Source organism: Strix aluco, chromosome 27 (genome assembly GCF_031877795.1).
Source record: "Strix aluco isolate bStrAlu1 chromosome 27, bStrAlu1.hap1, whole genome shotgun sequence".
Lineage (NCBI taxonomy): Eukaryota > Metazoa > Chordata > Aves > Strigiformes > Strigidae > Strix > Strix aluco.
Window position 1 is genome coordinate 1,049,815 of NC_133957.1, and position 22,134 is coordinate 1,071,948.

At 42.4% G+C, this 22,134-nt stretch overlaps 2 protein-coding genes across 8 annotated transcripts in view; both read right to left on the bottom strand.

The window, feature by feature from the left end:
- Nucleotides 1–8: 8 nt before the first annotated feature.
- Nucleotides 9–15,667, bottom strand: ATF1 (activating transcription factor 1). Of its 7 annotated transcripts, none has more exons than XM_074807533.1 (9): nt 15,446–15,651; nt 10,333–10,449; nt 8,255–8,383; nt 6,417–6,514; nt 4,715–4,845; nt 3,687–3,866; nt 3,428–3,587; nt 2,866–3,019; nt 9–2,763 (listed from the first exon to the last, which is right to left on the bottom strand). In XM_074807533.1, the coding sequence occupies exons 2-8, from the start codon at nt 10,441–10,443 to the stop codon at nt 2,875–2,877; spliced, it is 954 nt and encodes a 317-aa protein (XP_074663634.1). In that variant the 5' UTR covers nt 10,444–10,449; nt 15,446–15,651; the 3' UTR covers nt 9–2,763; nt 2,866–2,874. The 7 variants fall into 7 exon arrangements, with proteins under 7 accessions (XP_074663634.1, XP_074663633.1, XP_074663639.1 ...); XM_074807532.1 differs by lacking the exon at nt 15,446–15,651 and adding exons at nt 10,784–10,866; nt 11,523–15,131 and having other exon boundaries at nt 9–3,019; XM_074807538.1 differs by having other exon boundaries at nt 9–3,019; nt 15,446–15,667.
- A 2,055-nt stretch (nt 15,668–17,722) lies between these two features.
- The window catches only part of DIP2B (disco interacting protein 2 homolog B), a 68,772-nt gene continuing 64,360 nt past the window's right edge, over nt 17,723–22,134 (bottom strand). Inside the window, exon 38 of the mRNA XM_074807752.1 lies at nt 17,723–21,694. Coding sequence (XP_074663853.1) covers nt 21,442–21,694 — 253 coding nt within the window. The 3' untranslated portion in view covers nt 17,723–21,441. The remainder of the gene's footprint in view (nt 21,695–22,134) is intronic.

Below are 22,134 nucleotides of genomic sequence, written 5' to 3' on the forward strand. Positions count from 1 at the left end.
CATCAGAATTATATTTTGGCGACTTTATTTACCAAGGTCAAAATTTGCAACCATCTAATTGTTTCAACAAATATTTACAATTCATAGAAAGCATGTACTTTTGTTTGGAAATAACCAGCAGAACAGTATTAGGTACTATATCTCTTACTCTCAGGATACAGGTTTTACTCTCTTACAATCTAGATTTTGAAGTAAATCCAAAATAAGTACTTCATGATAAGTGATTACTTAAAGAGCAAACTCATGTTACTGTTTAATATTTCCATGATGAAAAATAAGCTGCTCTTTCCAAAACACTATTTTAAGAGGATAAAAATTTACTAACGTTATGTCTGGCAGCACTACATTTGTTTCACTTGCTGAATACAGAAAGAATTGGCCACCATTTTTTTACAGTCTTAACACTTGACAGCTTTTTTTTTTTATTATTATTCCGTATTACAAGAGAAGGTAAAGGAACAACAGCACACAGTGAGGATCAAAATACCATACAGAGGAGTTACCAAATTAGTTTCAGTACTGTAGGTCAAACCCTCCTAAACATATGCCAGATAGCGTACGCACACCTGATGGGAGACAGAGCGGGAAGGTCCAATCCTCCGAGGTGCTGAGCGCGTTCCAAGCTGTTCGTTTCTCCTGAAATCCCACTAAGAGGAACAGGAGGCACCGAGCACCTCTCTGGAGCAGTTCCCACATGAATGACTTTCTCGACCTTGCTCATGATTTTTGCCGGGCAAGGGAAGGAAGCGCTCTTTTTGGACATGGTCGTGAACAGAAATGTATACTCCAGTTTGGCCTAAAGGACACGTATCGTGGATCATGTCCGGAACAATCGTATATTTAGAGACTTCAGAAAAAAAATGTATTTTTATAGCCCACTAACAGTGTGATTGTGGAATGCAGTCTTTCTCATACCGTTTGCAAAGAGCTCTGCTTGCTAAGTCCATTAATTCAAAAATGAGTAAAATAAAAAATACTGACTGACCATATGATAAGCATTACACATCTAGGGAGTGAGTACATCTTTTCATTTCATCCGGATCTGAGCTAGCACAACACACACACGGAGCTCTAACACCTTTTGAATAGCATAGTCCATAGTGCAATTCCCGCTGACATAACTGGAAGCAGGATTCAATCCTAACTATGGAAAATAGTGTATTTATTATTCATGCAAAAAGCACTGCATACACATGTTTCTACTTCACAGAATCACAGAATGGTTGAGGTTGGACGGGACCGCGGGAGGTCACCTCGTCCCACCCCTGCTCGAGCAGGGTCACCTAGAGCAGGTCGCCCAGGACCGCGTCCAGACGGCTTTTGAGTATCTCCAAGAATGGAGATTCCACACCCAAAAGAGTCCTGATCATGTCAAACATTTAATTTTCACCTGAAACAAATTAAAATCATACAAACTAGAATCTCTGATAGCAATCAGATCTAATGTGCAGATATTATCAACTGTGGGGAATAAAAAGCCCTGATGCCTTTTTTTTTTTTTTTTCTTTTTTTCCCAATACTCTTTAGGATCCATTTTTTTGCAAGTTGCCTACAGACATACAAAATTAATTCAAATATCTCCTACACCAAAGAGGATCTCATTTGACTTTGTACTATCCATAAAAATATATGCTTGAAAATCTGGTTCACAAAATATTTCATTTGTTTACTAAAATGAAATATATAAACTGTCAAAATACGTATATAAACTCAATTTCAGAATTTGTAAAGATCACAATTTAGCTACAAAATATACCAACCATCTACCTGTTTTCAATAGAATATTTTCTTACAAAGATACCATTACTTTGCAAAATATCGCCTACCTTACAAAATTAGTCCGGAAATTTTGCACTACTTTCAGCATATAAACCATATATTAGAACCTCATTAACCCTTTGGTATATATCTTCAATTTTTTATTTTATCGTTCTTCTTCTATTTGGTTTAAATGTTCCAAAGCACAGTAGAATCTCCAGACAGAATAAGCAATGCATGTTTAATTGTATATATAATCAGCACACAATTTATTTTTCAATTATAGATGTTTATCATGCCCAGCAACTAAGAACAAACTATTGTGAAATCATTCCTCAGAAACCTTTGTTCACCAGTACTCGTTCTACCACACTGTACTTTAAAATAATTGGACGTGTTGAATTCTCTTAAGAAAAGTCAACACTTCATTTCATGTGCCTCAGACATTTTCAGGACTAGGCCTCTCACTGCTTTCTGCAGATCCTTCCCAAATTTGATAAACACAGCAAACATTGAAAAAAAAAAAACCCCCAACTTTTTAAATTGTCAGCTGAGAAAGAGTAAACATAATTTATACCTCTAGCAAAGTATTAGCTTTTTTTATCATCTGCACCTGTAAATAACAACTTACAGGTTAAAATAAAAATATTTACATACAAATAACTGAAAGAAAAAGCAAGGATTGAGAAAGAGTAAGAAATCAAAACATATACTGGTTATAAATGTTACTAATAATGTCAACTATGGCAAGGATTCCATTTCATCCACATTTTAATTGTAACCAAATATTGCCTCCACTACAAGAGGTATTTGTAGAACTTTTCAAAGAAATTCTAATCACCTGCCTCGTAAAACGTGACTGTCCTCTCACTGTAGATGCAATCTTGACTTTATAAGTTTCCAGTTGTGCCAGCAGGAATTTTGGTGAGGTTTTCTTGTTTCCTTTTTGTACTTTGTCACCAACACGTTGTAAATAAAATCTATATAGTCTTTAAGTTGTGAAATCTAGGTAGAAAAGTTTCATTTTTGACCTTTCATCTAGTTTAAAAAATTCAGTATAAAAAAAAATTTCTCCTCTGAAATTTAAACAGTCCACAAAAGTTTTACCTTCTTTTCCTACACACTTTTATGACAGTAAAGATCTTTCAAAGTTTTTAGCTCTTCAATTAGAGTTTTGTTCTGATTTTCCAGGACCGCAACTCGATTTTCCAGACATTTAACATACTCTTTCTTCTTTCGACGACACTCTCGAGCAGCTTCTCTGGAACAGACAAGCAGAAGTAATTGTTTATTTTAGATTTGAGATGTGTCTGGTTTGTGAACGTTAAGATACTGAACAATACCAGAGGAGAGCGCTGGCACCGCAATCGTGAACAGAACAAACTGAAAAGCACACAGCGATAGGTGGAGAGCAGGAAATTGAGCTGTATCTGGTAACACACATGGCAGTCAAGTCTGCAGGGAAAAAACAATTTTTCTCCAAACCGAGAGACAGAACACGTAGCGTATTTTGGTCAGAATTTCCAGTGGTTTTAGTCGCTGGATGCAGCGTCCCATACCGATGGCACAAGCACTAGAGTTAGCTCGCAAGACTCATCATTTGACCTTTGAAGACACACGTCAGCGCATCAAACTAACAAATCAAAGCAGCCCCCGTGCACTCACATACCGGTTCTTCATCAGCCTGATTTCTCGTTTCAACTGCGGATCGTCTGTCTTACTTGTCTGTGATGTCAGAGTGACAGGAGATGTCATCACCACCGTCTGAGGAAGGGACGTGGTAGTCGGGGTGGTGCGGATCTGGTAAGTCTGCATGTCCCCCGACGCAGCTGGTGCGACAACAGCACAAGAGATCACAACGTGGCAGCGTTAAGTTACGCCCGCGCTCGCGGTGGGTATTTCTAACCCCTCCCCGAAGGCGTACTCACTCTGCACTACCACCTGGTTGCTGGGTACGAGTATCTGTTGACCGTCCGACGTCTGTGCGTACTGCAGGATTGTTGTGCCAGGCTGAGTGCCACCAGCGTTGGTCATCGTTAGTGTCTGCAGACCCTGCACGCCGTCCGTGCCCGGGCTGGCCAGCTGTAGTCCATTCGCAGCAATGGCAACTTACGGAGAAAGGAACACGTGCAACGATGTTTGTAGCTGCACGTTATAACGTACAAAGGTCAAGGCTCTACATCTATTCCCACTGCTGAAAAATACCACCAGTTTCGAAAGGTTTTTTTCCTTCCGTCGCTTTCTACTATCAGATCTGGCTGCTGGGTTCTTACCAACCAGCCTGGGCGTAGGTGTGAGGTGTCGGCAGCGGGGCACTGCAGGGGCAGCCTCTGGGGAGCCGCGGGACTGCCCCGTGCCAGCCCCACGCGGGCCACAGCCGGCGGTTCCGCTGTGGAAATGGGCTTAAGAAAGGGCAAAACTCCAGCCGGGCAAAGGAGGGGGGCGAGGTGAGAAACAGCAGCATGAGCACCCAGCTCAGAGGAGGCCGGAGAGGACACGAGGTGCCCCCGGCGCTGGAGCAGGCTGCTTGCTGCTTCACAAGCACAGGGAACACCAGGTGATAAAGGAAAAATTCCTTTTTTTTTTTTTTCCTTCCTCTCTGATACTACAGGAACACCTTTTAGTGTGGCCCTATGATACCTGTAATGGTATCTTCACTGATCTCACATTTTGGACTAATCTAACACTAGAAGACCGCCACGTATTTCATAACGACAGCGCTGAACGCCTTGTCTCAGTATGCAAATTGAGATAATGCAGCACCGAGTTTGTCTGGAGTCTTTAGGTACCAGTCTGTTTCCATGTAATAACAGTACTAACTTTACTGACTGTTAGATAAATAACCAAACCTTTCGAATTTCATCTTAGTCAAATATATAACAAAAAGAAAATCTGTATTTTGAGGCAAGCTGAATAAAAAGTGTGTCCAGTGAGGCAGATATTTTGTGTAACGTACTGTACTGTCCAGTGCTCGTCTGGTAGATGGGCGTGGGAACGGACATAGATGTAACAGTAGAGACTCCAGGGCTCTCCTCATCTCCTTTTCTATCACGAGTATCTTCAGAAGAAAGATCTTTCAAAATTTTTCTATAAAAAAAAAGTTTCTTTATCAGCTCTAATAGTAGGCAAAAACTACAAATTACTACTACTACCCCTATTTTCTATTACAGAAACAAACACTAAGATTTTGATGTGCAACAGTTTTGGGAATTAACAAAATTTTGTATGAGGTGACTGCCTCAAACTCTTTCTGTAATTACATTTCTGTAGTTTATATAATCTAGTTTTTTATTTAAATATTTGAACCATTTTATGAGCTAAGAGCAATTCAAGTCAGCTACTGATTTATAAAGTATGTGTATGTGCAAATCAGCACAAATTCCAGATTTCCAATTATTATCCTCTAAAAGCCTTAGGTGTTTGCACTGGTAAGCCTGAAATGAAAACCTGCACCATTTACAGTATATTCTAGTAATCTCCAGAAAATTAGTGTGCCCAAAAGTAGCACTGCGGCCCCATCATTTCATTTCAGTAAAAGCTGAGTTGGAGTTTGCATCATAAACATTTCCCAGGGATATGTAACTGGCTATTAGGAGATTTTTCTGATTTACAACTTCATCCTCTGACTCTCTCAAGAATAGGCTTTGTATATCCAATTAAAACCAGTTTGTTCTGTCTGGTGTCGGAATAAACTAAAAAGGACTAGATTACTATAGAAAAGTTTAAAAATTAGATCTTTTGGCTCTTTCAGTACACAGCAAGATTTTACATTTCTTTTCTGCGTTTAATTTAGCTCTTGCACAGCTTCTCCAACAACCCGTGCCCTATGTAACAATACCCTCTGAAAACAGACACATCTCTATTTAAAAGAACCATCAACAGAAACATGAATTTTATGCATCTTACCCCAGGCCAAATGATGAATTAGTGGCAATTAAATGAAGAGAAAAGCAGAACTGACAACTCCTGATCCCAAACCCGCACGGCTAAACAGTTCTCCCACAGAAGCTCTGCTTACAGCCTGTATTTTCCTATCCTGGCTACTTTAACTGAAGATTCAGAATTGCTCTTTTCCACCACCGTTTCTGACTGCATGCAAAATAATAAAAATCCCTCCTAAATTATTTGTTCTGGTACGTTAATTCAAGATGAGATAAAGCCATCTGAAAGTACTAAGAAGAGCGGAAAAAACATTCAAAAAATGAAAAGCAGTGGCAGAAGCAGGAACAGTAATTGCAGACAGAAGTATCAGGTAGGTTCATAAACTGTCTTTTAGAATTTTCAGAACATTACTGTAAAAAATATTAAACTTTGTGTCAAGTTTCTAACAAATCTATTATTTGAAAAGCTAGGATGTAGCATTTGACTACACTCCTCATTTCAGTAAAATAATATAATTGAGTAAAATTACAGCTGAGAAACAATTTTCCCTACACCACATCGTGCTGAGGCTGATCTCCAGTAGTTAAGGCAAAGTTTGCTCGCAGGAAGTGACAGCTAACACGGCATCCTCAAAACGTTACTGCGTGAACAGATCCAACGCATGTTTCAAGAGAAAGAAAACAATTTAGAGGTTGACAGAATATACAAAGCTGATGGAAGAAATTGCTATTTTGGTTTCAAATAAAAATACAAAATCTATGACATTTGGTACTCACCGGTACGATGGACGACGAGCTAAGATGCCTCGAGCTTTCTGTGAAGAGCCTATGCTGTCCGACGAATCCTGAGAATCTTCACTCTCAGACAAAGATACCTAAACAACACGTGCCACGCGGTTAGCCGGAACACTTCCCAAGAAATACCCAGAAAACATTACACGTTTTAAATGTATATGAGCTAAAGCTGCATCAAAACTACCCAAATGCAAAAAAAGAACAGCTCAAAAGATTCTCCCAAACTATTTATCACATTAAAAGCTGAAAACCCCCCTGCATCTGAAGTCAGCTGTTCTAGTTTGGATTCAACTGCAGGATTAATCAATACAGGCTTTTTGAAACAGCAGCGTGAAGAAATACAAATGGTTGATTATTTTCATTAAAATCTTAAGGGCCTAACTATCTTAATTGCCGATGTGGTCTGAAAAGGTGAGCCACTCCCACACGTAAACCTAAGGAGCTGGTGGGGAGGAAAACAGGAACACCATTTATGCACAGAGACAAACGTGAAATACTGGAAATCTTTTACGTAGACAGAAGAGCAGCGGATCTTGTCGGTCAAAACATAAGAGTCAGATGAAAATAATACTTCAAGCAGCAGCATATCAGGGAGTAAATATGCACAGTATTATCTACAATTTTCTCTTTATTCCACTGTGTCTTCATCTAGTTGGCAAGTATTATTTTTTTCTCTGATGCTCCTTATTAAATACAAGCTAACAAAACGTTTATTTGTACTTATCCGTGTGCCAGCAACAAAAAGAAGAATGCACGCAGCTCTGGGAAAAGCATTTCTCACTTAGCTGCTCCAGAGACAAAAAGAGCAACCTACTAGAGCAGCCTTTTAAAAAAAGCTGCTCATGTATTACTTTTTTTCCCCCTTTGAGCATCAAGGCCACAATGTTCATAAATTACAGAAAAAAAAAGGAAAGAATACAGTCAGTGGGGACCCTGCAACTAGAACACGGTGACAGGAAAGGGATTAGCGGAGACTCGAGTAACGAACCTACTAAAACAGATGCTTCACTGTTTTCAGCAAAGCGAAATGTGTTTTCTTTTCCATGATCTGATGTTGCAGGAACAACGACAGCTGAAAATGCGTTACAGGTTTACTTTTCATGGTTTATCAGTTTAATGTCGTATGAACAGATAAGCACAGCACAGGGGATCAGTGACAAATTACGGCGTTTTAGCCCAGTTCTCCCAGTTCCTCGGCCGACCAGCCATGGCCAGTGCCACGGCCCAGAGGGTTCTCTGCAGCCAAGGCCTGAGTGAAGCAGCAACAGGCTCGACTGTAAACTCCCCAGGGCACCGCTCTGAAGTGGCTTCTACAAAAATCACATGGCACATGAGTAAGAGACACGAGCAGGATGCTTAGGTACCGCACAGGCGGAGTTACCGCGTACGTGAGGTGAGCAATCAACAGGTCAGCCGCATCATTCAGGTCCACCTTCTCCAAACACACATTTTTCTCACTGGGTTATTCTATACTCTCCTTATTGGGGTATTAAAACACACTGGTTGCAGGTCTGTTAAGAGCACCAACTAGACAGCTGTGGGTTTTTTGTTTTGATTTGGGCTTTTTTTGTAGTGGGAGGCCATGTCAAATAGTTTAATTTCAACTCCAAAACCAACTTGAGCACTACAAATAATTTTAAGCCTAAATAATCTCTGAGAACGATGTATCCCCAAAATACTGTCCCTGGATTGCTCGCTCTTACAGCAGGGCCAGAAAGGCTGCACTGTGGCTGTGTCACCTGAGTCACACAAGCCTTTACAAGCCTTTTCACACAGATAAATCAGGATTCCGGGTTATTTAATGGACATTCTGTAGTTACCTGCACTGTTTGCACCTGAGGTGAGTGGATTACAGAAGAGGACTGAGCTGTCTGAATGACTCCCTGGACCTGGACTTGTTCTCCAGGAAGCTGAACGACTGTCAGGGGAGCAGGACCTCTTAGAGACATCTACAACAAATCAAAGAATCATTAACAAAAGCGTTTGTTCCACAGTATTCCGAAAATGTATATACAAGTAGGAAAACTAGTGGAGAACATGCATTAGCAGAAGCTTCTTTTCAGTCCAGTTAAGTCCAATTAAGAAGGTATCCTCTAAAGATGCGCATTTTTGAGATACGTATCTGCATACAGAAAGGCTGCAACAGTTACTGATTTGCCTTTGGTTAGGGGGAAAATCAAATATGTAACATTATGTGCAAAAGATTAAACTGCTGCAACTTAAGTACAAGCAGTTCTAAATGAACCACAATGAAGCAGGTTTCTTCAGAATCACAACGCTGAGACTAAGTGAGCCCGGCTGCTTTCATGTAACTCCATCCATATGCACAGATAAAGCCCCACGTTTGTGGCAGTTTATTTTCTAAAGATTTTATTGCATTTTAAGAGTGTATTGGACTTAGATAAGCAGAAATAAAAGTGCCTAATAAGTAGCCTTAATTCTCACTGAAGTTAATAGGAGCTTAGGGCACTAAAATCTAAATCAAGCTGAAATGATCAACGAGACCGAGGGCTTAGGACAGACCAGACTAACAGCACTAAAGTGATGCGGAAGGTAGCACGAATAATGTACATATTTGGTGTTCTTGGATGATTTTTTTTTTTAAACAACCGGTATGAGGCTATGGTTCAAAGATTTCACAGAGAAGAAATCACAAGAGTTAAGTATAGCAAAAACTGACAATCTACTTCGAAAGTTCAAGGCACAAGGGCTGTGTGAAAGACACCAGGGCAGAAAGGAAACTCAAGGAGACAAGCTGTGCAAGCTCTGGACGAGGAAGAACAACAAAGAGCAGGCTTTTCCAAATAAAAATTACAGCATCTGTTCTTTAATGTTTTAAAATTATCAATTTCAATAAATCTTGTAGCTGGAATCTAGGTTTAATTGGCAAAAAATTAATGACTACTGTTACTCCTATAGAAAGTACTTTTTACATTCCAACAGATTTGTATTTCTGATGTTGAACTCGCAAAAAAAAAAACCTTAAAAACTGATTAAAGTTATACACGCAGATGCATAAGTAAATAACTGGTTTCCCCACCAAATTTCTTCACTACTTTTATTAATCTGGAATATATGAAAAGATGAAGGGATCATTAAAACTCATACAGCTAACTTTTCATTTAATACTCTTTTCATAATGTAATCGTAGCGTTAAGTTACACTGGCAACCTTATACAAAACCAGAAGACCAGCCTGTAAACAAGAACAGGATGCTGGCTGATGCTCTACCCTGTCTGCCTCATGCAGTTATCTAAATTTTGCATCAAAATCTAAATCGCCTCCACAGGGTAAACAGTGGACGAGCTGCAGAACGTCGTCGGACGCGGCGCGGCTCGGGGAGACCTTCCCTGGAAGGAGAGGTTCCTTCAGAGGCAGAAAGCTGAATCACGAGGAATTCAGGTTAAAGCTTTGAAAGTGAAGTTACCTTGTAGTAAGTATGTCAAATTTCCAACTTCATACGATTTATGACATTAAATACATTCATGTTGGGCTAAAATCCAAGTGTTTCCATGGTGCCGAGCACCCTGGATTGCCATTACTACAAAAGGAGCTGTAAAAGCTTTTTCTGAAAAAAATGAAAATTAGGCCCTCGGTTAATTACTAAGCAGCTCCTGTACGTCAGGTTGATGATGATTTCAAAGGACATACAATCTAACAAAAACGCTGGGCTGCATTTTTGCATTGTACAAGCACAAAAAATAATTTTGGTCTTTCGAACACAAGCCATTTTAGTAATTTTGTGTCGTCCATCAACAAGCAAGTACATTTTTCTAACGTTCTTTTGTTTTTTCTTCTCTGTGTGTTTCTAAAACTCAAGAATTAATATCATTTGTAGTACATTAAAAAGGGCTCTTAACTACCTCAAATGTTTGCTGAGATTTGGCCCAGGCTTTACCTGTTGAGCAATATGAGAGAGCTGAGCTGCCTGTAGTGTTGTACCTTGTACAGCCGATGTTTGTGAAGGCGTCACTGAACTGTTACTGCTGCTCTTGTGCACCTCTTCCATAATCAGCTACAAGAAAAGCAACGAGTTAAATTCAGTTAATGATAAATTTGAACAGCACACAGGTGCCCAACTTCCACCGACACTTCATCGAATCTCAGCGTATAAAGCTTCCGCTCTCATTTGGACATTTAGTTCTCTGTCCTTCGACGTCACTCCCTGATCTGGACTGACCCAGCGTTTTTGCACCGTTGCGCCTTCTCACGGGAGCCTTGGGGCTGCGGCGCCTCGCCAGCCTCCGGCCCGGAGCAGCACGAACCCCGCGTCGGAACGGGAGACACGTCCCGTTTCGCCCTGACAACACCCGCGCTCCAGCCGGCTCGCAGCGCCGGGTCACACCTACCCGCTGCTGGAGTTTACTGTCAAACGTATTTACTGAATTTCCTGGGTTTTTTCATAACAATAAACAAAGTCAAGTCGTGAGATCTGGGAAGAAAACCAAGATAAAGCGTTTATACTAAAGAATATGTTGCTCTAAGTAAAATAATTCTCCAAAATATTTTACCCGAGCTACCAGCCAAACCTATTTTAAACCATCTGAAGGTGTATAAAAACAAAACAGGGATTCAAAATCAAAGTAGAGAGAACACGGTTTTGAATTTTAAACCCTGCAGAAGTCACTCTGTCTGCATGTAACACAGCCAGTAACACTTCCCTCATTGCTAAGATTTTATATGTAACTGTTCAATGTCTTGACAGCATCCCCCCTCCAATATTGGGGATTTAGTGATGTAAAAATGCAGGGTTTTAGGTGGGGTGAGTGGGTGGACCAGCCTAGAGCATTAAAAGATGATCGGTGAGCGTTAAACATTTTGTCACAGAAGGTTTGAAACTGTTGAAAGGACAGTTGCTATGAGACTGGAAATTACATTTCTTTCTGTGGAAATGTGAGTCATTGATTTTTCCCTACTGAGATAAACCACAGCTCTTGCAGCCTGACGTATACTTAGAGGGTAAAAAGTCAATGCACACCGAGACCAGAATCTTGTTCTTGCAATCCTTACTCATCTGAGGAGTCCCACTGCTCAAATAAGTTACTAAAACAGGACTTTGTGGAGAGAAAACTGATGGTTGGGCGATACCTGAAATCGTGTCCTTTCCAGCATGGAACAAACGTTCTCCAACAGACGATACAGCTTCCCAACACGCTTATGTCTACGAACATAAACCAATTTGTCCGGAGTTTAAGCTGAAGCAGCAAAACAAAGGTTTCACTCTGGAATAAAAAGCTCCCGGGAGCCGGGCAGCGCTTCAGCCGTTCCCAGCTTCTGGAAACCTTCAGCTAATCCAGACTATCCCGACTGCCTCTGCTAAGACCATCACGTCGCCACGGTGCTGCGAGGGCCACGGTGCTGTGGGGGCCACGGTGTCTCCCCCCATCTCCCCTCTGCACTGTCAGCAGCGTGAGCTGGGGACAGGGGGCCCGACTGACACCCCGCTCCCACCCGCAGGAGCCCAGCCCCGGCGCAGGAGCGGAGCGCCGCAAGTCGAACGTTTTCTTTTTCTCAGTTGCTACTGCTGCAGAGCTCGCCTGTCGTAGTTTGCCTTGTCGGAAAAAGTGTTTTGGCTTTTTTTTTTTTTGCGTTAAAAAAAAAAATGGAGAACTAAAGCAATTTAAGTATCTTGAAGCTATAAAAAATGAAGAGCAGAATTAATGAGAAGCGTGTATAAGGGGTGCAGCTTTGTGTACCCTCTAACATAGTTTTAGCTTTTTATAAAGGAAAAAAAAAAATCTACATTTTGTACCCCTGCAAAGGGAGACGTACTAAGTGTCACAAGTAAACAGGGCACTGTCAAACTGAAATCCAGTCAACAGCTAAAATTAAAATAAATTTCCAGTGCTACAGAAATACGCAATTCATTTCTGTAGTGCTAAACCACATTGTCTCCCTCTCTCTCTTTTACTGTTTTTCTCTGCCTTGTTGTCCCATGAAAGACTCACAACAGCAGCAAAATAGACTGCCAGAAACAGTGAAACCGACAGATGTAAAACCACCCAAAATAAACAAACTGGGGAGAAAGCACAAAGGTTTTTGCTGATCTTTCTCTTATAGGTGTGAGGTCCTACTTACAGGAATAAAAGATAAAGTATTTCCCATTACAAATACGATTTTTCAAGTTTACTTCATCTCTGCTTGCTCTGTAATATTTAACTCAATATTCATCCAACATCTATCAACTTCAGTCAAATAATATTTATTAATTTTAAAAGATTTAGCAAGCAATTGTAACACGGTGAAAATTCTTACTGCATCTTCCATCCTCCACCGGATAAAGGAGGTGCAGCATGCCAGCTGGCCTTGCACGACTGTCTCACAAGACTCACACCCCCCTATCTTGTTAAAACAACCTATTTAGCTGGAAAAACACGAATTTGCCATTGGAATGGCCTGCTGTGAACACCTGAAACAGGGATTATCATCTATCAGTTTTTAGGAAGACAATTCCAATGAAAAGCCTCAACCTGCACGTTCTCTGCTTAGAAAAGAAGTACCAAAGACAGAAAATATATCAGGGTTTCAGCTTTTTACACCCCAGTTCGAACTACTTCCAACACCAGAACGCACATTTAGCTGAAACCAGCTGCATAGTTTGGGGTGAAGGAAGAGTTTTACATGTCACAGAGTACTGACAGGAGGGAATTCATCTGAAGATTTATTGGCCAGAAACCCGACGATTAGCAACACCTCATGATTTATTAGCCAGAAAATAATCACTGTTCTAATTTGTATGAAAACCATGGTTTTATAATCAGATATGTAAGGATGATGCTTTTTAGAACAAAACCAATGCCTCCATGCAGCTACATCTCAAAAGTAATTGAATTGAAACGGTTCTGCAATAGCAGCATTATGAAGCTTGTTTTGAAGGACTTTTAAACTTCTGAGAATTGTCTCTCTCCAGCCAGAGAAACTCCTCTCACTCTAAACGTGACCCTCAAACATCTTCCTTGCAAACAGAAACAGGAACGCCCCATTTCATTGTGGGCAAGTTTAACTTATCCAGAAGTTGGTATATACCCTCCTAATATCACGTTCCACAGTCTGAACCAGTACTCAAGAAGCATTAAAAAAACCCCAAAACGGCCAAGGAGCATCAATTAAAAAAGAACAAATAAACAAGACCTATTCCCCCAACTTTCACTAATCCTGATGAAAAATACCCTAAAATGCTAAAGAGATGGTCCCCTTACAGACACACAGCGCCTGTGCAGTAATGATCTTCACAAGATTTTTACTTCAGTGTCCCATAAACAGTCTACAGCTCTCTTTAGTGTTCTGGGTTTGCCCACTGATGATCCAGCTTATCTGAGACAGTGCCTCTAGTTAAACACTAAAATCATGGATTCCCACGCTTCAGATGAATGAAACCATGGATTGCCAGCCTCAGCTGAAGCTTCAAAGCATCATCAGGAGGCAAAGAATAAGATAAAGGAATATCAAAGCTGTACGTTAAGGCACAGAGAAGCGAGCTGTAGTGCAAGGGCACCAAAGGAAGGAACCAAGTTCTGGTTTTGTCCTTTTAAATCTGGCAAAGGAAAGGCCGGAATGGTAATTCAGTATTGAAATACTGTAAGAGGTAAGTGATTTTTTTCCAGAAGAGTTTATAGTCAGAAATCAAAGAATACTGGACACAGAATTTTACTCTCAAATACTAAGTGACAAGAGTCAAATACTGATATCTACAAATTACAGAAAGTGTAATTTGTACAGAAACATTTGGTGAAATGATACTCAAGTAATCCGGTGAAATTTTGGCTTCTTTAATGTCTCAGAACAAGCAAATAAGCTGCCTTCACCAGCTACAGCAGCTAAAACACTATTTACTTAATTTTGCAATTAAGACAACTGGGGAAAGTTTTTTTCATCCAGACTGACAGAACCCTGGGTTTTTTTCCAGAAATCAGTTGCAAGACAGAGGCAAAGGAGAGCACATCCCACCAGTTCATGCCAGAAAGCAAGTGAGGAGACCTGAGTCAATGTACCCAGTTACAGTTTTGGAGCCCATTCTACAAACACACACACGAATACTCCTTAAAACTTCAGGAGTACTTTCCATATGTATTTTCTTCCACTCACCCCCCCGCCCCAGCCTTCTACAGTGAAATGAAGCTTAGCGAGCACTCCCAGACGAGCTGCTTCAGAAATAAACCCCTGCAGTCTAAAAATGTATATATTATATTGACGTAAGTGATCTTGATATTTGCGAGAGGAAAATATCAGTGAGATCATTTACAAACAACCTGCATCCAGCCGCCCTGAATCAAGCAGATTCTCTCGCTTTGAGCGTTGGAAGCCAGGGCTCACAAACCCGGTACTCAGGCAAAATTAATAGGAAAAAGGTAATCACCGCCACCAAGGGATGACCGTTCTTATTTCTCATCGGTCAATCCCGAGGGTGTCCGGCCAGGAGACCACCGCGGTCCCTTCACGGAGGACCCTGTCCCGCAGGGCTGAGCCCGCTACCCGAGAGCTCCGCGCCGGAGCCGGGGCGGGGGGGTTCCCATCTCGCCACCTCCTGCCCCCCCCAGCCCAGGAGGCTCCTCCGCGGGGCCGACCCTGCCCCGAGGCTCGGGCCAGCGGCGGGGAACCAGCTCCCGGGCGAAGCGGGGCCGCGGGCTGAGCAGCCCCAGGCCGCAGGGGGAGCGCAGTGCCCCGGGCCGGGACGGCGGGGCGGGAACTCCCCGGGAGCCTCCGCAGCCGCCGCCCGCCGCGAAGGGGCGAGGCGGGCCCCGGCTGAGGGCAGCGGCCGCGCCGCAGCGCGGTCCCCGGCCTGTGGCGGGACTCGGCCGTTCCCTCGCGGCCCGGAAAAGAGGGGGGTGCGGGCGGGGACGGCGCCGGGCGCTGAGGGGAGCGGCGCGGCCTGGCCGGGCCTGGCTTAGGCCCGGGGGCGGCGGGAGCGGCCGCGCCGGGCCCGGCGGGGGCGGGGGGGAAGGGGCGGGCGGGCCGAGGGGGAGGGGGCGGCCTCCCCCGCCCGCCCGGGCCTCGGCGGCGCCCGCTCTTACCTCAGAGGCCCGCCAGGCCCCGCCGGTGGCCGCGCGTGGGGAGAGCCGCCGCCGCCGCGCCCGTCTCCGCCTCAGGAAACCGGCGCCGGCGGCATCGTAAACACGGCGGGCCCGCGCGGGACGCTCGGGGTGGGCGGGCTGCGACCATAGAGTCCCCGCGGAGGCCTCGCCTAGAAATCCCCACCATAGAGTTGCCGCAGCATCGAGCCGCGGAGGCGGAGGCTAGAGCGTCCGCTCCAGGCGCCGCCTCCACCCGGCGGGTTCCAACAGCGGGGACCATCGAGAGGCGGCGACAGAGCGTCGCTGCCGGCCCCCGCGCGGGAAAGGTGCCTCTGGCGGCGCGCGGAGCGCCGGGGCGCAGGCCTCGGCCCCCGCTCGCCGCTGTGGGCCCGGCCGGGCAGGAGCGCGCTCGCCTCCAAGAAAAACACCCCATTTCCCTTCATCCTCAGGCGGGACACGGCTGCACGCAGCCACCTGTGAAATAAAGCGCCAGGCTGTAGCGAAAGTGCAGCGGGGTGGCTTTTACGCCCGCAAAAGGCCCGTTTTGGCCTTGCGGGGCAGGGGCAGGACGGTGGCTCCGTAATCTCAAGCTGCTTTGCTTTTATTTTTAATCTTTAGAACAGCTGTATTAGTGAAAAGGAATTCCAGGCATTGCACAGCCACTGCTCTGGGCTAAACAAAGGTCAAACATGTGAAGAGAGGGGGGAGGATTTTGGCTACAATTCCTCACAGGCAGGACGGGACTGATTGTTTTTTTCTCTGAATTAAAAGTTAACGACCATTCTAAGCAGCAGCACGATAGTAGGGTGACAACCCTTCTCAGGGATTGTTCTCACAGCACCGTTTAGGACCACCATAAGGAGATGCAGTATTTCCTGTAAAACACAAGAAGTTCAGGTAATCATCAATACGAATTGAAACCCTTCCCGTGATTTTTAGCATCTCCTGACTGTTGTCCTAACACAAATTGGAAAAGATTATATTAGAAAGGGTTTTGACTGAAGTTTTAGTCTAATACACTTTATTTTCTTGCTGCTACATAGAACACGTGCATATTTTGTTTGCAGTTTTCAATGTTTGTTTTCTTCTAGCTTTACTTTCCTGAAGTCCCCTAGTCCTGACGTGGTTTACAATCACTTCAGCTCCAGAAGTCCGACTAATCACTGTTAGACGAAGGTTTGCAGTAAATCCAGAGTGCACTTTCTATTCCCCTGACAACACCTTCCACAGCTGCTGCGGAAAAGCTTCACCGTCTCAAGGTTTCTCTTCCCAAGAATTACGCAGTTTTACCTACACAATTAGCACTGAGCTCGCGCTACAGAACACCGCGATGCCAGAGCGTGTGCCTGGGCTGGAGCTGTGACTCAGACATTTGGGAAATTCGATCACTCAATTCTAAGTGTGTTTATGGAAAGGAAAGATTTACTGGCTATTTCAATTTACTTGGTTAATAGAACAATTCAAAGTTACTTAGCTGAGGTTTATTTTTTTTGAAGATGTTTCCCCAATATTAAGCAAATAATTTTAAAATACAGGAAATATTTACTGAAAATGAAATGTTTTCAAAAGAAACCATGGTAAAATTACTACTCATCATTTGTAGGAAATAATGTGTCTTAAGTTTAGTCTTACCCAGAAATATACAACCAGTCATAGGTGCAGACATGGACAGCAGCTGGTGTTAGATTATAATATTAATTACATCCTCAGTGGTACTAAACTGCACCTTCACATTTATGAATATTTTAAATAATTCTTCACAAAAACTCCATGGTTAAGTTTCGGACAGCAGAGATTACATCTCAAGTGCCACCACAGTTTCTATTTCATCAGCTCATCAGCTCGTCACTTCAGCCCTCCAGAGGACAAAACCCCTCACACCTTGTTGGGAATCGCAGAAGTTGAAGAGTCTAGAAATCTCTTGTTGAATTCCAGTTCAAAACAGAACACAGCAATCCTGAATCCTAACCAGAAACTGAATAAAATCTTAAATATAGGTAGGTCATGCTTAAAACTGCATCTAGTTCACCCTCAGTGAGTGAGCTCAGTTGTAACTCTGGTTTCAGCTGCAGGGACTAACTCTGCCCAGCCCCGGCCGCGCAGGGAGCTCAGCTCTTCACAGCTCCAGGTCTCACACTTCTAGATACAAGTGACGTAACGTATCTGCAAAAATACTTACAAGTTCTCCCTTTCACCAGGATAAATGCTAACCCGTGTTTGCTTCCTTAAAAAAAAAAATCTTTCAGAGAAACAGCAGATGAAGAACTAAGCAAGCAATCAGGCATCAATATTTATTAACACAAGACAAAGGAAACACAATCAATGCGTTAATGAAACACTGTCCAGCCAGATGTTAAATTTAAAAATGTGTATCTAATCTAATTTTAAATAAATAAAAACTTTATACATAATTACATAATGCTGTAGTCTGAATTTGACAATGGTAAATTGGTTGACAGAAATTAAAGAAAAATTGCATCTAGGGCTAAAATTTATCTAGTTTGTACAACCTTCTTTTTAGGACAGTTAGTATGACACATCTTAATTACATTTATTTAAATCAGAAATGCAGTGCAAATTTTAACAAAACAGGACTTGAAATTATCTGTACCCACATATTTTGCTCAGGGAATATTCATCAACAGTACGACATACAAAATATTTTAGTTCAAAGTGTTAAGAATTCCTAGTTTTTTAAGTTTCACTGCAGCTGTTAAGCTTGGAATCTGATGGCCAACAGTAGGAAATCATTTGCCTTCTGCAGCTGGCTACGCTGCAAAGTCAAAGCGGCACGGAGAGTCTGCTTCTGGGGACTCAACGCTCAGCGGTGGCGGAAGAGCATCCAACTCTGAACCTGACCAGGCAGCATCAGCGGCCCTGCCAATTTCTGAAGTTAAGTATTTCCGTTTGTTCTCCTACGGAAAGACACCGAGCAACCGCTGGGAAGCAGAACGGTCACATTTTCTGAGAGCCTTCCCACGACAACCAAATAATCATGTGTCAGTTTAGAAGGACAAACTGACCCCAACCTCAACGAGGCTAGCAATGAAAAATACTTAGCACTTAGTGCTGTACAGTTCGTTACCTCACAGGGATGTTGTAAGGATTAGATCGTGTCCTCATCTACGGAGGAAGAAACCGAAGGAGTGAAATGACCTGTGGAAGGCCTCGGGGCAAGTCATGAGCAGAGCTGGAGTCCGAAATCGGGGCTTCCAGATTCACAGCTCCACACTTCCTCCTCTCCAGTACATCGCTCTTCACTGTGCCAAACACGGACAGAAGCATTCGATCGAGTCAAACTGGCCAGCTGCTCTGCGTCACTTACTGGCGACGGGGAGTGGAATGTTATCTCAGTCTAGGGGCAGGACTGTAAACTCACAGCTCTCCAACAGAGAGAAACGTAACATGCCAGGATAAAGACTAAGAGTACACAGTAAACTTGCAAGAGAAAACCCCAAACCCTAAGAAACCTAACCAAATAAAAACCAAGAAAAAAAAAAAATCAAAATAATTCAGTATGCCATTCAAAAATGTCATTTCAGAAAGTCAATCTGTCACATACTGGGAATCTTTGATCAAATTAATACATGCCTTTTTATTGCTGAAAAACCACAAGTAAAAATAAAAGACAATCCTAGAATTGTACGTAAAATCCACTTCAATGGACGAATAAAGTATTTGTTGAAACAATTTATCTAAAGCTTTAATTTGAGTAAGAAAAAGGTCGAGACCATCAGAATTTTTTCTGAAATGGGCAACAATGAAGTGAAGCTGCAAGTCACTCTGCTGTGCAAGAAAACATAAAAAAATAAAGTGATGCGTAACATGTAATAACAAGACTTTGCTGGCTGAAAAGGGAGAACAACTGTTGTGCACTTTACACCCTAAATAAGTTGCAGGACCAACTGTATGAGTCACAGTTACACCTTTCCTCGCTTTGTGGCCAATTTGTTAAAACTAAATATATTAAAGACTTCATGCACAGGTATTTTAGGACACATCTTAAGACACCAGACAGTATCCCTACTGCTAACAGAACCCCCTTTCACACCCAGGCAGCAGCACAGCACCATCACAACTGCACCTGTGGTGCCTTACTGCTGCGGTGGATACACAAACAGGAATCGGTCAGAAACGTGCCCCCGTGAACTGCAGCGTTTGCAAAGGACTCGGATGCCTAGACGTGCCGTAACAACTTCCAGTTTCTAAATCTATTCCCCCACCAACTATTTTTCAAAAATATCATTTGGAACTTCTTACTTAAATTTTAATACTCCTGTGTTCAGTGAAGAACTAACAGAATGCACCAGGAGTTTTCCACAGACCGTTTGCTTACAGCTACGCTGGGTTCTGCTCTGGTAACTGCCACAGGATCTTCAGAGTTCACACTCAGTTAAAAACTGCCTAGAAACGTCGAATGAGGTAATCTGGAACATTTTAACAGGTTTATTTACACTGTATACCACATTTGACTCAAAAAAGCCCGTTGCAGTATCTGGTATCAGCTCTCATTGCTTCCAAAATTGTATTTTCTTAAGACCCACAGAAATTCAATTGTTCTTAAAACATTAAAGTATGAGATGAAAGAAAGGTAGTTTTGAGTCAAAGCTTAAACTCCCTCAGCCTGGTGTGCAATCGCTTCTCAACAGGAAGAGTTTATACCCGCTACTCAAAGGCTTCTGTTTCTTTGCATTTACTAATGCGAGACCCGACACAGTATTTTGAAGGCTGGGTTATTAATTTTCACAAAGTTATTTAATGATGTGTTTACCAGAATTGCCCTGTCTCATTTTTGTGCCTCCTCCTGTAGAAGAAAAACTGCGCTCAACTTAAACCCCAGAACTACCTAATTCTTTCTAGTGAATGCTTTGAGGAAAACCGGGTTGTTGCCTCCCAGTTTACATTAAAGTCTATTTACAGCGTTTCTTGCTCTACCAAGAGGGAACTGAACGGAATAATGACTGAATTGCACAAACAGTGAATTTAACTCTGCGTCAATCTAAAGCTTTTTTCTTTTTTTTTCCCCTTTAAGCACAAGGTGTCACAGAGGGTGGAGGCAGAGGCTGTCATTCAGGTGCATCATTTCAGTTGAGCATTTTGGACTTGCACTGCGATTTCTACCAAATTCCATGTTACAGTTTAAATTCAGCCTCTTTTAGAAAGATGTGCCTTAAAATCATAGGTTTCTACACGCTATGACGCGCTTCTGGCCAGCAATAAAAGACTACATACTGAAATAAGAAAACTTGTGAAAGATGCGTGTAACTCACATTAGTTGTCTAGCCAATGTCATTATGCTAAGGACCACAAAAGTTACTCGTCCTTAAAAATTTCTACCTTCAGCTGTCATCGTTATCCAAGTTAATTTTCTATCTAAGTGAATTATGTATAATAATATTTACATATTTAAAATATAGGCAAAATTCTTTTTAAATTCAAGAAATATCTATATGAATAAGTAACTCTTAGATTCCGTAAGTTATTGATTTGGTCATGGCACAATTTTAAATAAGTTGTGTGATCCCATGGAGTGAATAGCTACAGTACAGATGCAAAGTACGTTATATAGTAGGGAACTGCAGAACTCTGATGACCCTTTTCTTAATAGTTTATTATCTTAACTAAATAAACCCTCCCCTTATAGAATCCTAAACCAGTATTAGATAAAAATACAAATATGTACAACAGATGAAAAAAGTAACACTACTGTAAAGGCCTTAGGAATTTTGTAGCTCACACACTTGTCAACTTTGCATTTTCTATAAAGCTAATATTTCAGTAAACTGTTACAAATGTTTTCCATTGCCTACCACATTGCCTTTTGTCCGTCGGTAGTTAACGTGACCTTAATACCGCAGGATGAGATGAAGGGAATATGGCAGCAATCTCAAACTTTATATCAAGTATTAGTAATTTTCACCAGCTTCATTTCTATAGCCACCCTTTGTCATTTAGTGGTCCCGCAAAGTTTCTGAACATCACCTCCCCCCCACACGTTACATGTTATAGGCTACGTAGATGGGGTCTAACTGGTCAGCTAGAAAACTGTCGCGGAGATGCATTCGTTGTTTCTCTCCTCTGGAATTGATAGGGATAACGCCAGGATCCACCACCACCACCACTCCCACGATTAGATAATGTTCTTCCAGGACCACATTTGTAACGAGAGGAACTAAATCCAGGGCTTCCTGTTCACAGCCACACAGCTCCACAACCACCACCAGCAAGTTGGTCCACGTGAATACAGCACTAAAAGTTAAAAAGAAAAAAAACAAACAGAAACCCCAGTTACTTCCACAAACGCAAAGATTCAGAGTTTACAGTGATTTATCCGGAGATGGGAGTTTGCCACCTGCTCTGGGCTCCATCTCCAAGCGACCCGATTCCAAGACCCGACATGTCAAAGATCAGGTCAGACATATCACAGGGCGACATGCGAACCAAACGCTGCTTTCAAATATAAACGGTTCTTTACACCACAAAGCAGGAAATCATTTCTATTTTGAATTAAGGCTTGTGAGAAAACATTTGAGGCAGTCAGCCCAGTATTTTTCTGATCTACAGATGGGAAATGAGGTGCACGACTTGCTCACGGTAGCACAAAAAAGTATTTGAATTTGCTTTTTTTTTTTTTCCCCCCTATTAAACCCTGCATCTTTGCATAAACATTGCTACATTTCAGCTAGGTT